General features: G+C 37.5%; 1 protein-coding gene across 1 annotated transcript in view; it reads left to right on the top strand.

Annotated features, from left to right (window-relative positions):
- FMN2 (formin 2) overlaps positions 1–16,774 on the top strand; it is a 382,777-nt gene that overhangs the window by 75,758 nt on the left and 290,245 nt on the right. The window contains exon 3 of the mRNA XM_032389271.1: positions 13,704–13,851. Coding sequence (XP_032245162.1) covers positions 13,704–13,851 — 148 coding nt within the window. The remainder of the gene's footprint in view (positions 1–13,703; positions 13,852–16,774) is intronic.

Below are 16,774 nucleotides of genomic sequence, written 5' to 3'. Positions count from 1 at the left end.
AAAGTGGATGGTATTTTGATGGGGATTGCATTGAATGTGTAGATTGCTCTAGGTAGGATTGACATCTTCACAATATTTGTTCTTCCAATCCATGAGCATGGAACGTTTTTCCATTTCTTTGTGTCTTCCTCAATTTCTTTCATGAGTATTTTATAGTTTTCTGAGTACAGATCCTTTGCCTCTTTGGTTAGATTTATTCCTAGGTATCTTATGGTTTTGGGTGCAATTGTAAATGGGATCGACTCCTTAATTTCTCTTTCTTCTGACTTGTTGTTGGTGTATAGGAATGCCACTGACTTCTGTGCATTGATTTTATATCCTGCCACTTGACTGAATTCCTGTATGAGTTCTAGCAGTTTTGGGGTGGAGTCTTTGGGATTTTCCACATAAAGTATCATATCATCTGCAAAGAGTGAGAGTTTGACTTCTTCTTTGCCGATTTGGATGCCTTTGATTTCTTTTTGTTGTCTGATTGCTGTGGCTAGGACTTCCAATACTATGTTGAATAGCAGTGGTGATAGGGGACATCCCTGCCGCGTTCCTGACCTTAGGGGGAAAGCTCTCAGTTTTTCCCCATTGAGAATGATATTCGCTGTAGGTTTTTCATAGATGGCTTTTATGATATTGAGGTATGTACCCTCTATCCCTATACTCTGAAGAGTTTTGATCAAGAAAGGATGCTGTACTTTGTCAAATGCTTTTTCTGCATCTATTGAGAGGATCATATGATTCTTGTTCTTTCTTTTGTTAATGTATTGTATCACATTGATTGATTTGCGGATGTTGAACCAACCTTGCAGCCCAGGGATAAATCCCACTTGGTCGTGGTGAATAATCCTTTTAATGTACTGTTGGATCCTATTGGCTAGTATTTTGGTGAGAATTTTTGCATCCATGTTCATCAGGGATATTGGTCTGTAATTCTCCTTTTTGATGGGGTCTTTGTCTGGTTTTGGGATCAAGGTAATGCTGGCCTCATAAAATGAGTTTGGAAGTTTTCCTTCCATTTCTATTTTTTGGAACAGTTTCAGAAGGATAGGTATTAATTCTTCTTGAAATGTTTGGTAGAATTCCCCTGGGAAGCCATCTGGCCCTGGGCTTTTGTGTTTTGGGAGATTTTTGATGACTGCTTCTATTTCCTTAGTGGTTATAGGTCTGTTCAGGTTTTCTATTTCTTCCTGGTTCAGTTTTGGTAGTTGATACATCTCTAGGAATGCATCCATTACTTCCAGGTTATCTAATTTGCTGGCATAGAGTTGCTCATAATATGTTCTTATAATTGTTTTTATTTCTTTGGTGTTGGTTGTGATCTCTCCTCTTTCATTCATGATTTTGTTGATTTGGGTCATTTCTCTTTTCTTTTTGATAAGTCTGGCCAGGGGCTTATCAATCTTGTTAATTCTTTCAAAGAACCAGCTCCTAGTTTCGTTGATCTGTTCTACTGTTCTTTTGGTTTCTATTTCATTGATTTCTGCTCTGATCTTTATTATTTCTCTTCTCCTGCTGGGTTTAGGCTTTATTTGCTGTTCTTTCTCCAGCTCCTTTAGGTGTAGGGTTAGGTTGTGTACTTGAGACCGTTCTTGTTTCTTGAGAAAGGCTTGTATTGCTATATACTTTCCTCTTAGGACTGCCTTTGCTGTATCCCAAAGATTTTGAATAGTTGTGTTTTCATTTTCATTGGTTTCCATGAATTTTTTTAATTCTTCTTTAATTTCCTGGTTGACCCATTCATTCTTCAGTAGGATGCTCTTTAGCCTCCATGTATTTGAGTTCTTTCCGACTTTCCTCTTGTGATTGAGTTCTAGTTTCAAAGCATTGTGGTCTGAAAATAGGCAGGGGATGATCCCAATCTTCTGGTACTGGTTGAGACCTGATTTATGACCTAGGATGTGATCTATTCTGGAGGATGTTCCATGGGCACTAGAGAAGAATGTGTATTCCGTTGCTTTGGGATGGAATGTTCTGAATATGTCTGTGAAGTCCATTTGGTCCAGTGTGTCATTTAAAGTCTTTATTTCCTTGTTGATCTTTTGCTTAGACGATCTGTCCATTTCAGTGAGGGGGGTGTTAAAGTCCCCCACTATTATTGTATTGTTGTCGATGTGTTTCTTTGCTTTTGTTATTAATTGCCTTATATAATTGGCTGCTCCCATGTTAGGGGCATAGATATTTACAATTGTTAGATTTTCTTGTTGGATAGACCCTTTAAGTAGGATATAGTGTCCTTCCTCATCTCTTATTACAGTCTTTGGTTTAAAATCTAATTTGTCTGATATAAGGATTGCCACCCCAGCTTTCTTTTGGTGTCCATTAGCATGGTAAATGGTTTTCCACCCCCTGACTTTCAATCTGGGGGTGTCTTTGGGTCTAAAATGAGTCTCTTGCAGACAGCATATCGATGGGTTTTGTTTTTTAATCCAATCTGATAGCCTGTGTCTTTTGATTGGGGCATTTAGCCCATTTACATTCAGGGTAACTATTGAAAGATAGGAATTCAGTGCCATTGTATTGCCTGTAAAGTGACTGTTACTGTATATTGTTTGTGTTCCTTTCTGGTCTATGTTGCTTTTAGGCTCTCTCTTTGCTTAGAGGACCCCTTTCAATATTTGTTGTAGGGCTGGTTTCGTGTTTGCAAATTCCTTTAGTTTTTGTTTGTCCTGGAAGCTTTTTATCTCTCCTTCAATTTTCAATGACAGCCTAGCTGGATATAGTATTCTTGGCTGCATATTTTTCTCATTTAGTGCTCTGAATATGTCCTGCCAGTCCTTTCTGGCCTGCCAGGTCTCTGTGGATAAGTCTGTTGCCAATCTAATGTTTCTACCATTGTAGGTTACATATCTCTTCTCCCGAGCTGCTTTCAGGATTTTCTCTTTGTCTCTGAGACTCGTAAGTTTTACTATTAGATGTCGGGGTGTTGACCTATTTTTATTGATTTTGAGAGGGGTTCTCTGTGCTTCCTGGATTTTGATGCCTGTTTCCTTCCCCAAATTAGGGAAGTTCTCTGCTATAATTTGCTCCATTATACCTTCTGCCCCTCTCTCTCTTTCTTCTTCTTCTGGGATCCCAATTATTCTAATGTTGTTTTGTCTTATGGTATCGTTTATCTCTCGAATTCTGCCCTCGTGATCCAGTAGTTGTTGATCTCTCTTTTTCTCAGCTTCTTTATTTTCCATCATTTGGTCTTCTATCTCACTGATTCTTTCTTCTGCCTCATTTATCCTAGCAGTTAGCGCCCCCATATTTGATTGCACCTCATTGATAGCCTTTTTGATTTCTACTTGGTTAGATTTTAGTTCTTTTACTTCCCCAGAAAGGGTTTCTCTAATAACTTCCATGTTTTTTTCAAGCCCAGCTAGTATCTTTAAAGTGATGATTCTGAACTCTAGATCTGACATCGTACTAATGTCCGTATTGAGTAGGTCCCTGGCAGTCGGTACTACCTCTTGTTCTTTTTGTTGAGGTGATTTTTTCCGTCTTGTCATTTTGTGCAGAGGAGAATAGATTAATGAGAGAACAAAATGCTAGCAGGGTAACAACGTCCCCAGAAAATATACTCTAAACAAATCAGAAAAGACCTGAAGCAGTGGGAAAAGAAAGGGAAAGAGAGAAAAAAGAAAAGGAAAGAAAAAAAGAAAAAAGAAAAAGATAAAGATAAAAACAAACAAAAGCAGAACAAAACAAAACAAAACAAAAACAGAATGTGATCAAATATGATCAGGCTGGGTTATAGATCAGTGCCACACACTAGATTTTGGGTGTATTTTGGTCTGTTAAAAGAAAGTCCCTCCCAAAATTTTAAAGAAAGAAAAACTTGTATATGTACAAAAATAAGGGTTGATATGATGAAGGGATGGAATATGACTGTAAAGATGGAAATTATAAAAAATTTTAAAAAAGGATTTGATAAGTTGTTTGAAAAAAGAAAGAAGAGGGTTAAAAAAAAAAAAAGAAAGAAAAAAGGGAGAGAATGTGATCAGGCAGGGGAGTAGAAAAAAACCATACACTAGAGATTTAGAGTATATTTTGATCTGTTAGAAGAAACTATCTCAAGATTTTAAAGAGAGAACAACTTATATATATATGCCAAAAATACGGGTAACTACTATGAAGGGATAGAATATGACTTTAAAAATGAAAAATAAAAATGTTTTTTTTTTAAAAAAAAGGGATTGATAAAATGTTGGTTGAAAAAGGGAAAAAGAAAAATTCAAAAAAAAAGAAAAAAGGAAAAAAGAAAAACAGACAGTTAAAAAAAATAATTAACTTTGAAAGACTAAAGAATCATGGTAAAAAAGCCATGAATTCTATGTGCAGTATTCCCCTAGCGCTGGAGTTCTGCCGTTCTCATTGATCGGTAAACTTGGTCTTGGCTGGCTGTTCTGGCTGATCTTCTGGGGGAGGGGCCTGTTGCCGTGGTTCCCAAATGTCTTTGCCGGAGGCAAAATTGCCCCGCCCTTGCCGGTCCGGGCTAAGTAATCTGCTCGGGTTTGCTCTCCGGAGCTTTTGTTCCCTGCAAGCTTTCCCTACAGCTTTGGAGGCGGAGAGTGAAAATGGCGGCCTCCCAGTCTCCGCCCCGGAGGAGCCGAGAACTCGGGGTCCCGCTCCTCAGCGAGCCCCCAGAGAAAAGCAGTCAGTCACTCCCGTCTCCCTGGTCTCCGGCCACACTCCGCGCTCACCCGGCCTGTGACCGCGCCTTTCTATCTGGCACCCGACCCCGGGTGGGGTCTCCAAACCCAGCAGGTCCCCGCGGTGCGCTCCCGCACCTCTCCTCCCGGGGGAAGAAGGTGAGTCTCCCCAGATCTGCCGCTTGTTGGGTCCCTGCTGGAGGAGCAGTGGCCCGACTGTGCCGCGGATCACGGTTTATAGCAACCCCGAGCTGAGAGCCCGCGCCTGGGCTCCGTCTCTGCAGCCGGCTTCCCTGCTCCGATACCTGGGAGCTCTGCCGCACTCAGGCACCCCCGGTCTTTCTGTGACCCCCAAGGGTCCCGAGACCACACTGTCCCGCGAGGGTTCCACCTCCCACTTCGCCACCAGAGCGACGTCCCTCAGCGGAGCCGACTTCTAAAAGTTCCGATTTTGTGCTCCGTGGCTCTATCACTTGCCAGAAGCGGCCGACGGAGGCCCCTCCCCCGCTGTCTGTCCTCCCGAATAACGCCTCGGATTCACTTCTCCGCACGTCCTACCTTCCAGAAAGTGGTCGCTTTTCTGTTCAGAGAGTTGTTGCTATTCTTTTCTTCGATCTCCTGTTGAGTTTGTAGGTGTTCAGAATGGTTTGATCCCTATCCAGCTGAATCTATTTTTTTTTTTAATTTAAATTTTAGTTAGTTAACACACAGTGCAATAATTGTTTTCTGGAGTAGAATTCAGTGATTCATCACTTACATACAACACCTAGTGCTCATCACAAGTGCCCTCTTTAGTACCCATCACCCATCTAGCCCCGCCCCCCACCCACCTCCTTCCAGCCCTCAATTTGTTCTCCATCCTCAAGAGTCTCTTATGGCTTATTTCCCTCATCCTTTTTTTCTTTACCTCCTTCCTATGTGTTCATCTGTTTTCTTTCTTAAGTTCCACATGAGTGGGATCATATGGTATTGTCTTTCTCTGACTGACATTTCAATTAGCATAATATACTCTAGCTCCAAACATGTCATTGCAAATGGCAAGATTTCTTTCTTTTTGATGGCTGAGTATCATTCGTGTGTGTGTGTGTGTGTGTGTGTGTGTGTGTAAGTCAAAATTTCTTTATCCATTCATCAGTTGATGGACATACATTTGGGCTCTTTCTATAGTTTGGCTATTGTAGATAATGCTGCTATAAACATTAGGGTACATGTATCTCTTTGAATTAGTAGTTTTGCATTCTTTGGGTAAATATCTATAGTGCCATTGCTGGATTGTAAGGTAGTTCTATTTTTAACTTTTTGAGGAATCTCCATACTGTTTTTCACAGTTGGCATTTCCACCAACAATGGAAAGGGGTCCTTTTACTCCATGTCCTTGTCAACACCTGTTGTTTCTTGTGTTGTTGTTTTTAGCCACTCTGACAGGAGTAAGGTGATATCTCATTGTGCTTTAGATTTGTATTTTCTCTGAGGATCAATGATGTTGAACATTTTTCATGTGCCTATTGGTCATCTGTATGTCTTTTTTGGAAAAATGTCTATATATGTCTTCTGCCCATTTTTTCATTGGATTGTTTGTTTTCTTGGTGTTGACTTCTATAAGTTCTTTCTATATTTTGAATTTGGGTGTTGACTTCTATAAGTTCTTTCTATATTTTGTTAGATATGTCATTTGCAAATATCTTCTCCCTTTCTGTAGGTTGACTTCTTGTTGGGTTGATTGTTTTCTTCACTGTGCAGAAGCTTTTTATTTTGATGAAGTTCCAATAGTTTATTTTTGATTTTGTTTCCCTTGCCTCAGGACACATCTCTAAAAGGAAATTGCTACAGCTGATGTCAAAGAGGTTATTGCCTGTGTTCTTTTCTAGGATTTTTATGTTTTCTGGTCTCACATGTAGGTCTTAATCCACTTTGAATTTATTTTTGTGTTTGGTTTAAGAAAGTGGTCCAGTTTCATTCTTTTACATGTTGCTGTCCAGTTTTCCCAACACAATTTGTTGAAGAGACTGTCTTTTTCCTGTGGGATATTCTTTTCTGTTTTGTCAAAGATTAATTGAACATATAATTGTGGGCTCACTTCTGGGTTTACTGTTCTGTTCCATCGTTCTAGGTATCTATTTTTGTGCCAGTACCATAATGTTTTGATCACTACTGCTTTGTAATATATCTTGATATCTGGACTTGTGATGCCTCCAGTTTTGCTTTTCTTTTTCAAGACTGCTTTGGTTATTCAGGGTCTTTTGTGGTTCCATAGAAATTTTAGGGCTGTTCTAGCCCTGTGAAAAATGCTGGCAGTATTTTAGTAAGGATCGCATTAAATGTGTAGGCTTTGGATAGTGTACACATTTTAACAATATTTGTTCTTCCAGTTGATCAGCATGGAATGTTTTTCTATAGCTAAGAAAATACCCTTTTATATTATCCTGAAACATTTTCAAAGACTTCAGCTCTTTTACAGATTTAGTCTTTTTGATGTTACCATTATTATTCTTTTGTATTTGTCATTTTTATATACCCTTCTAGGTTTATAACTTCTCATTTAAATGCCAACCAGGGATGCTTTGAGCAGTCACATTCATATGTTCTGTTTAGAGTTAAGTGAGTATAATATAATGTTAATTGTGTCAAGACTGTGGCAGAAATATAATTTATAAGTGTGATGATGATGCAATGGTTTAAAAACATCTATAGTAAAGCATGTGCACTATGATTATAGCTACATAAAACATTCAGTATAGACAATAATATACCCAGTGCATGCTGTCATGTGTGGTACTGATTAGATATTATTTTTCTTATCTCCCCTACCCAAGAGCAATTCTATAGAGTTGTGCTATTGGGTTGTTTTTTTGTTTTGTTTTGTTTACAATTAAATTGTCAATGCAAACCAAAATTTGCAGACCACAATTTGGTCTACTATCATGGATCTACTTTTTATCCAGACAGTCATCCAATAAAAAGTTCAAATGAGCTAAAGTAGGCATATAAATAGATCTTTCATCATTCCTCTAATACTAATTATGTGTTTATTGCTGGCTTATTACAAAAAGTACTTACAATGATTAATAAGAAAAGTAAGGTATTATAAAATAAAAAAAAATTAGCTACCAGTGGAAAGAAAAAAAAAGACAAAGAATAAAATAGAGCCCATGAATGAGGCTGATAAAAAACATGTATTCTGGAATTCCAAAACTTGTGGCAGGTGGGCCATATACTTAAGTTTTTTAATAGCCAAAACAATAAACAAATTTGGTTAACACAGTGGTCCATAAGATGAAAAAAGTACAAATAAACTCAAAATGCCATCTAACTATTTAAGTTTTTAGATTAAGCTATAAAATTCTAAGATTAGAAATGAAGTTATCTTCAGAACTCTCCCATAGAAAATATTGTGTGATGGGATGGATATTTTCAGCTGTGTTCTTTTAGTGGACATAGCTGTCTCTTTTTCTTAGTGGTCACACCCAAGCACAGTTCAGGTAAATTTATTCTTGAGACCAGTATGACCAGGTATAGGTAAAAGAGCCCTTGGGTGACCTGAGGTAGATTTTATCTATGCACTCTGTGGGCGAATAGAATATATGTAAAGAAATGGATGAGCTGCATACTTTTTGGATTTTTTTTTTTTAGTTATCTCCTGCAGTCAAACTTAAAAATATTATTTATGGATAGTTGACATACAATGTTATAAAGTTTCAAATGCACAGCATAGTGATTCAATAATTCTATACATTGGGACACCTGGTCTCAGTTGGTTAAGTGGCCAACTCTTGATTTCGACTCAGGTCATGATTTCAGGGTCCTGGAATCGAGCCCCGCATCTGGCTCCATGCTCAGTGGAGAGTCTGCTTGAGGATTCTCTCTCTCTCTCCCCCTTTTCCTCTGTCCCTACCCCCACTGTTGATCTCAGTCTCTCTCTAAAATAAATAAATAAATCTTTAAAAAATTGAATACATTTTTCACCACAATAAATATAGTTACCATCTGTCACCGTAAAACATTATTACAATATTATTGACTATAATTCCCTATCCTGTACTTTTCATCTTCCTGACTTACCTGTTTTATAACTGGAAGTTAGTACCTCTTGAATCCCCTTCACCTATTTCTCCTATCCTTTCTGGCAACTACCAGTTCTCTGTATTTATGAGTCTGTATCTCTTGTTTGTTCTTTCTTTTAAATATTTTATTTATTTATTTGAGAGAGCGAAAGTGAGAGAGATCACAGAGGGAGAGAGAGGCACAGACTTGCCGCAGAGCAGGGAGCCCGACGCAGGGCTTGGTCCCAGGACCCTGAGATCATGACCTGAGCTGAAGCTTAACCGACTGAGCCACCCAGGCACCCCTCTTATTTGTTTTTTCATTTGTTTTTCTTTTTAGATTCCACATAGAAGTGAAATCATATAGTATTTGTTTTTCTCTGTCTGATTTATTTCACTTAGTATAATACCCTTTATGGCTATCTATATCACAAATGATAAGATCCCATTCTTTTTCAGGGCCGAGTAATAATCCACTGTGTGTGTGTGTACATACCCCACACCTTCTTTATCCATTCATCTATTGATGGACACTTCAGCTGCTTCCATATCTTCACTATTGTAAATTATGCTGCAATGAACATAGGGACAGAGGATGCGAATAGACATTTTCCCAAGGAGACATATTGTTGGCCCACAGAAAGAAATGATTCTCAACATCATTAATCATCTGGTAAATGTAAATCAAAACCACAGTGAAATAATACCTCACACAGGTCTGAATGGCTAATATCAAAAAGACAAGAAATAACAAGTGTTGGTGAGGATGTGGAGAAAAGTTTAGCTTTGTATGCTGTGGTGGGAATGTAAATTGGTGCAACCGCTGCTGAAAACAGGGTGGAGTTTCCTCAAAAAATAAAAAAAAAGTAGTATTACCATATGATCCAGAAATTCCACCATGGGTATTTACTTAAAAAAAAACAAAAACAAAAACAAAAACAAAACACCTGAAACACTAATTTGAAAAGATATAGTCACCCTCAGTCAAACTTCTGATATTTGATGGCGGATTGTACTTCCTGGACTATGTGAGATAGGTTCTATATTTCACCGCTCAAATATGGATCTATTAGCCTTGATAGACGCTGGAGCAGGGGCAGTGGTGAGAGTTTCTGAGGACATGAGGAACCCCAAACTAAGATTTATTCTTATGTATGGACATCCCATCTGATGAGTTATAAGAACACCAATGGGAAGGACAATACTTCCTCTCAGAGGGTAGTTTAGATTCTGCTTTAACATACGGATTAATGGACAATGAAATTTTCTTGCATAAAGCACCATCAGAAAAATGTGAACATGAGACATTTTAAGGTGGTAACCATACCCTCACTTTGGCTTGAAAAATCTCAATGAAGCACTCTTAGAATGCCTACCTCTGAGCATTATATTTTCCAGTGGGTTCTCTAAAATAAACTATTTATGGGTTATAGCTCTGATTTATTTTGGGGTCATTATGAAATATCTGCTATGAGTAACTATTGTTTCTTTTTTGAGATAGTGGGCTTATGGTCTATTTATGTCACTTTTAGTATGTGATTTTAAATCTTCTGATCTGCCTGTGGTAGAAAGCTTCTATTTGTTTTCTTTAACAGGAAGAAATGATCCAGTTCAGCAAAAGTCAAAACAGATTTCAAGAATTTAAAGGAGTGGAGTGGTGTCATGGGAACATAACCCTGTTTTAACCCAGATAATAAAATTATGATTTGATTTGTCAAATCAAATTTTTATTGCTCTTGACCCTTGTAGTTCCTTAATACTCATGGTGTGTCTGCTATGTGTACAGAAAAATATTCTGGGGAAAATGGGGGATATAGGATATGTTAGCTGGAACAAGGGGCTTATAACCCTATTTGGGAAAATAACAAATATATTTCTGAAATGTTAGAAAGAAATACAACAGAAAAAAAGACATTCATGGGTAGTTGAGGAACGACCACAGGGCAATCATCAGTTAAATTGAAAATTTAAGAACAATCAGTGCAAATGCCAAGAAAACTCTGGAGACCAAAATTTGCTGAACTAGCTTCCCATCATAAAGTAAAGATTTAGCATTGGTTCTGTATCTTGATGTGTACATCTGATGATGATTTTGAATTCCTCTGAAAAGGATTTTTTAAATACAAGAAATGTTCTAATCAAACATAGATTTTAAAAAAATCAAAACAAGTAGCACTCATGGTGTGTTATTTTTGAATCACAGCATGTCATTTTCATAGCTCTTTCCACATGGTATTTGCTCCTGCTTCATGCAAGCCCTATAAAAAAGACTGGGGCAGGCGTTTTTCCTGATTTACTGATGAGAACATCAAGACCTCATAAAGTTAAGAGATTTATCTCTGGTGCAGCACTGATAATATCCTAGGAGTTTTATCAACTGTATTTTTCTTTATATTGTAGAATTGCCGATAAGGTTAGGTAGAACAGATGACTTAATAGCTTTGTTTTCCGTATGATATCTACAAAGTACCTTTTCAGTACCTTGTTGAGTAAATGAAGGAAAATGAGATTACCAGCTATGGCCACTGCTTATATTGACAAGCTGTCTCTTTTATTTCTTTTGTATCTGGTTATTCTGTTAATTCAGTAGACAGTTAAGTAGCTTTATGTAGTCATCATCACATTGTCAAGTGCTATGGGAGATTTATAGGACCTGTGGACATAACTTCACGTGATAAAGGAGTTTTCAGTCAATCTGGGGACAGATCAGATGCACTCAGGAAAATGTTAAGCCACCGACCTGGAAGGCATACCATTACTTCTCAGAATGAGGGGTGGCAGGGTGCTGTATCAGTGTTCTGATGCAGGAGTGGTCCAGGTGAGGTGGGACTTCAGCGAGACTTTTACTGAGAGATTAGATTCCATGAGTGGGGAGAAGTAGGGAGGCATTGAGTGGAGTGAAGCTTGATTTAGGGAACATGGAGAAATGAGTTTTGGGGGGGTGGGAGGAAGTCATATAGAAAAATTTAAATGATAGGTTGAAGAGTTGGTGTCTGTGGGTGTTAAAAAGCCGTGAAAGAAATTTGTGTTTTGCTTAATTTCTCCATGCTACGAAGGAGCAATTTTGAGATTACCATCGCAGCATTGTGATGTATTACAGTCTTGGGGTGTGGCTAAAAAACTAGAGGACTGACCAAAATTTATTGTTGTTGTGTTTTATATGAGGTTTATAAAGTGCTTTTAGCATACTTTGTATTTTGGTGAATTGTGAAATCCTAAGTGAAACTGCTTATCCCCCTGACTATTGCTGCCTTTTTTTATATGGCGCCAAATTTGAGGCTGAGTGGGTCTGTTATTAGGACGATGAAGCTCTCTAGGCAAGAGTTCCTTTGTCAGGGAAGGTACAGCTTGCCACCCGGGTAGGTGCTTGATTACACTTTCCATGGAAGGTTCATGTGCTGTCGACACGAAAGAGGCAGGGTTCTGTGCCTAATGGTGGGCCACAGGCAAGGAGACGTTGTCACGCAGTGGCTAGATGGTGCACTGTCAGGGCATCAAGCCTTGACATCATCCCTCGCCCAAGTCTTACTCTGTTCTTGTAGGATATCCTCTGATATTTTTGCCAATCCTCGTACATTGAATTACTTTAGTTTCACTAATGAGAGCTTATTTCTAACATCATTTTAATTAAACTACTAATTTCACCAATGAAGAGCTATTTCTGACATTCAGTGTGCTAAATAGCAAAACCTTTGGTGTTGATCAAGATATGAATAGTTGAAAGAGATATGGATGGCTGAACTGCTTGGCCAGGTCTGAAATGTGGCCCTTTCTTATGTGATTACTAGCCAATCCCAGGAATCTGAATTCTCAATTAGGGCCAATGTCCTAAATCTACAGGTACATTGTATCTTACTGTCTATGCTGAATGATAGTTTGTGAATTTCTTAGATTAATTTATTAAACACATTATGGAAATAGCAATGCCTGTCCTCAGTTAACCCTGTTTACTTTACAGTCTCAACATGGTGATTATGATATATATATAGAGATATATATATATATGATATATATGAAAATATATATGAGATATATATATATATATCTCATATATATTGGTTTTGTTTTGTTTTTAATTTGCTCTTAACCTCTACCATACTGTTACTCTCTTTGCTTTACTTTATATTGATCAAAAGCTATAGGGAAATATACCTATAAGTAAGGAAAGTGTCACAAAGAGACCTAGGGCATGCATATATTATGTGCATGCGTCCTAAAATGGTTAAACATATTATTCTGAAATCCTAATGAGCAGTTTTCCAAGGTGTTTATAAGCCTCGAAGTGGCCTCCTTTGTAAGAGTTCCACTCTGCTCCCTGGCACTAAGTCTAGTTTTGAGCCTTCTTCTCATTCTGTCCAGATTCTGTTGGTCTGCAGCTGGGAAGCACTTTCTTTGCCAGAGGATCCCTGTCCAATTCTCTTATTCTTGGCAGGTTCATTTACTTTTTCATGGTTTCAGTCCTAAACAGTTCCCAGCCTGGACCCAAGATAAGTTGGTTTCCTAGGCTTTTTGTTGTTGAAGGCAAGGACGCTAGTATTGTCCTGTGGGGCCCAAGTACAGCCTGTCCTTTGCTTTTGCTACAAATGTTTAAACCAATGTTAAAGGGACATCATATTCAAATGTCTTAAAGATGCTAGTTCAGGGAGTTCTCTGATTGAACGTCTGGATTTTCTGATCTTATAATTCCTTGCAGACCCACATGGCATCTCTACCACCAAGAAAGACTTAGATTTTGCTTTAGAAAAGAAGTTGAGACAAGTATGGTCATGAAAATGAAATGACTGTGTGAAAGTGTTTATATTATGAGTCTACATTAGATAGTATGCAATGCTATTTTAATGTTTTTTATATATATATATATATATATATATATACACACACACACATATGTGGGTATATATATGTATATATATATATATGATAGAAATGATGTAATATAATAATCAAAAAAACTTCATTTTTTTCATAATTGAATTAAAATAGCTTTTTTTTAATTAATTAATTAATTTATTTATTTATTTTTCATTTTTAAATATAGCAAGATCAACTTTATACCTGGGCTGCAGTCAGCCAACCCACTCACTCACTGGATTACACAGAAGGGCAATTTCCCAGGCGAGTCCCGTCTGTTTGGCCCCCATCGAAACCTCCTGATGAAGAACACAGGCCGAAGGATGCTGAAACAGGTGGGACCCCAGGAACAGTGCATGTTCTTCTGAAAGTGCGTAACATGAAGTACCTATACAGTGCTTACGGGGTAGTGAGTCTGCATCTCTCTTTCAAGTATTTCTTTGATTACGATCTGCAGCTATCTCAAGTAAAATCACTGGGAGTCTTGTTAAATTGTAAATTCTTATGCTCCACCTTCAGAATTTTAGGGAAGGGGACACTGGAATTATCCAGTTATTATTGTGTATACAAACGTTTGTGAACTACCACTTCAGGAGGCCAACTGTAGCCACCACCTGAGATGATATGAGCCACATATCCTGTGTGGACTGAGAACTCCAAAGGGAAATTTCTGTCTATTGCCTTCAAAGGTGGTGTCCACCTCACTTCTCCACTCTGGCTCTCTTCCCTTACTGCTTTCCTTGTGCTTTTCTTGATCCTTTTCTTTACCTTCAGAGATAATGGGGACATAGAGATAAAAGATTCATTAAATCTAAATTTTAAGTAATCTTTTCAAAACTGTACAGTGTTCAGATGTATTTATTCTTCTTCAAAATTTTTCTTTTTGGTTGTTTTTCTCTTTGCATCTTTTGTTGTCTTATTTTGTGTTATTGGCTGGGAAGATAGCATGAGATTAATATCAGCTTTCTATGGAGCCTGAAAGTGGGAGAACACTTCGTGTTTGTCTTAGGAATTAAGAATCGTATTTGTGTAATAATGTTTTATGAAATTTGGTTGTTTAATTCCTTTTTAAAAAAAATTTCCAATTTGGTATAATAAATTCCTGACTTCTTTTCTGTGGACTGATTCATAATTGGAGAGTACATTGAAGAGCATTATTACTATTCAGAAATCTATCCCTCACCAAATTTTCCTAAATAGTAGCATGAGTGTTAGAATTAAGAATTTTGATTTTGGGGGGCACCTGGGTGGCTCATTTGGTTAAGCATCTGACTCTTGATTTTGGCTCAGGTCATGATCTCGGGGTCATGAGACTGAGCCCCGCATTGGGCTCCACGCTCAGCAGGGAGTCTGCTTGAGATTCTTTCTCTCTCTCCCTCAGATCCTGCCCCCACTCTCTCTCTCTCAAATAAATAAATAAATCTAAAAAAAAAAAGAATTTTGATTTTTTTTCCTCATTGGTTTATAGAGAGAAAGTCATTAATCTGGATTTGTAATAAAAGAGTACAACATAAGAACATGGAGCTTTGTAACCTTGGGCAAATTTCTTAATCCCTGTACTCAGTTTCCTAACCTGTAAAATGTCGATAAGAATAGCATCTCCTGAATAGGGCTGTTTTGAGAATTATATGAGTTAATGCATGTTAAAGCATAGAGTTAGCATTCAGAATACAATGTCAGGCTTAGTATAAGTGTTTGCTTTTGTTATCATTATTACCATTATTTGATATCTTTATTTGTTACTTCCTCATGAGTTCCCTTTAAAGCCAACAATGACCCACAGTGTTAAGGATTTTATTCTAGGCCCCTTTCCAAAGTGAATGTAGTGTTTATAATCCTGTTTTTATCCCAGTCTCTGAAGGGATGCATTTACCTTTCTTCTTTCTACAGAAGCCCGGAATGGGGGCACACACCCAACCGTGCGTGTCCCCTTTTTAATGTCTGATGCTTTTGAAACACTGCTTAGTGTTCACTAGGTGGACTATACTCCCTGAAATGAACAACCCATGAAAGAGAGGAGTAAGAAACATTGTTCCATGTAGGGCTCTGAGTTTCTTGTAACACAGTACAGTTGATCAAGGGCCAAGGTGTAGAGTTCCTTAGTGCATGTATCTTCAGAAATGAAGGGGTTCTAACATGATAATACCTGAAAATAAAGCAATCACATAAAAGCATACTTAGTTTTAAAAAGGAAAACACACAACTAAAAGTATTGCTCCTGTTAAGTACACTATGTTATTCATGTTAAAAATCACTTTAACTTCTTGGTAGGAAATAGCCAGGTGTAGATATAATAGAATTGATCAGTTTCATTGAGTGCTCTCTTAACAGTTGTCCATGTCTTGTGTTTTACATCATGATTAGTGTGGTATTTTCATTTTTTTCTTCCCTAGTATGTTTTTCCCCACTTTTTTGAAATACTTATATTTTCCTTTAAAATTTTAAGGCACCTTAAAAAAGTTTCAAAATATTTTATATTATTGATTTTGTATACCAGAGGAGGACTAGATAGAAAGCTAGTGATAATCTAAATTTTAGTTTGGTAAAAGATGATCATTGGAATGGATACCAGGAACTTTGTAACTTAGTTTTCTCTTTGTTATTTGGTGTAGCCTGCAAAATGCCAGTCAAGTAATTTTTAATATAGTAACTTGTATCCTTTTAAAGTATGCATTCTTGAAGAGGGTGATGGAGGTAAGTAGAAAATAATTTTGTGTAGTGACTTGTTTTTCTCCAGTTGATCTGTTATAAACCTCAACAGCCATATAGCATTCTTTTGTCCAAATGATCTAATGGCATTTTCTAAACTTATCCTGCTGTGACTCTGTGGACCATTCTCCTTCTGAGAGCCATACCACCCTCTCCCTTCTAGTCAGTCAGTCAGTTTTAAGAGTGAGAATGTCAGTAATATAGCAAAAACCTTGCATAGAATCTACAGCTTTCAAATATATAGATTTGGTGCAAACTTTGATAACATAATTATTAAGAGTAATAAACTCTTTGCAGTACACTTAATGATTGGTTGCTCTACCTTGTTGTGTAGTGACATCATGGTTAAAACCAGTATTTGCAACATGTGGCTCCTTTCAATTTTAGTTTAAAGTAAAAGAGTTCAATGACTTTTTTTCTTTTGAAGAAGAAGGATTTTTAGTTACATCTTAGAAAACTGAAAACTTGGTTTTGTTTTTGTTTTTTTGTCTTGTGGCTCATTTTCATTGTTGATTACTAATTCACATGTCCAGCTAATTCAGATTTCTC

This window comes from Phoca vitulina, unplaced genomic scaffold, assembly GCF_004348235.1.
Source record: "Phoca vitulina isolate PV1807 unplaced genomic scaffold, GSC_HSeal_1.0 scaffold54, whole genome shotgun sequence".
Classification (NCBI taxonomy): domain Eukaryota; kingdom Metazoa; phylum Chordata; class Mammalia; order Carnivora; family Phocidae; genus Phoca; species Phoca vitulina.
The sequence above is the reverse complement of the archived record's forward strand: the minus strand, read 5'-3'. Positions and strand labels throughout refer to the sequence as shown.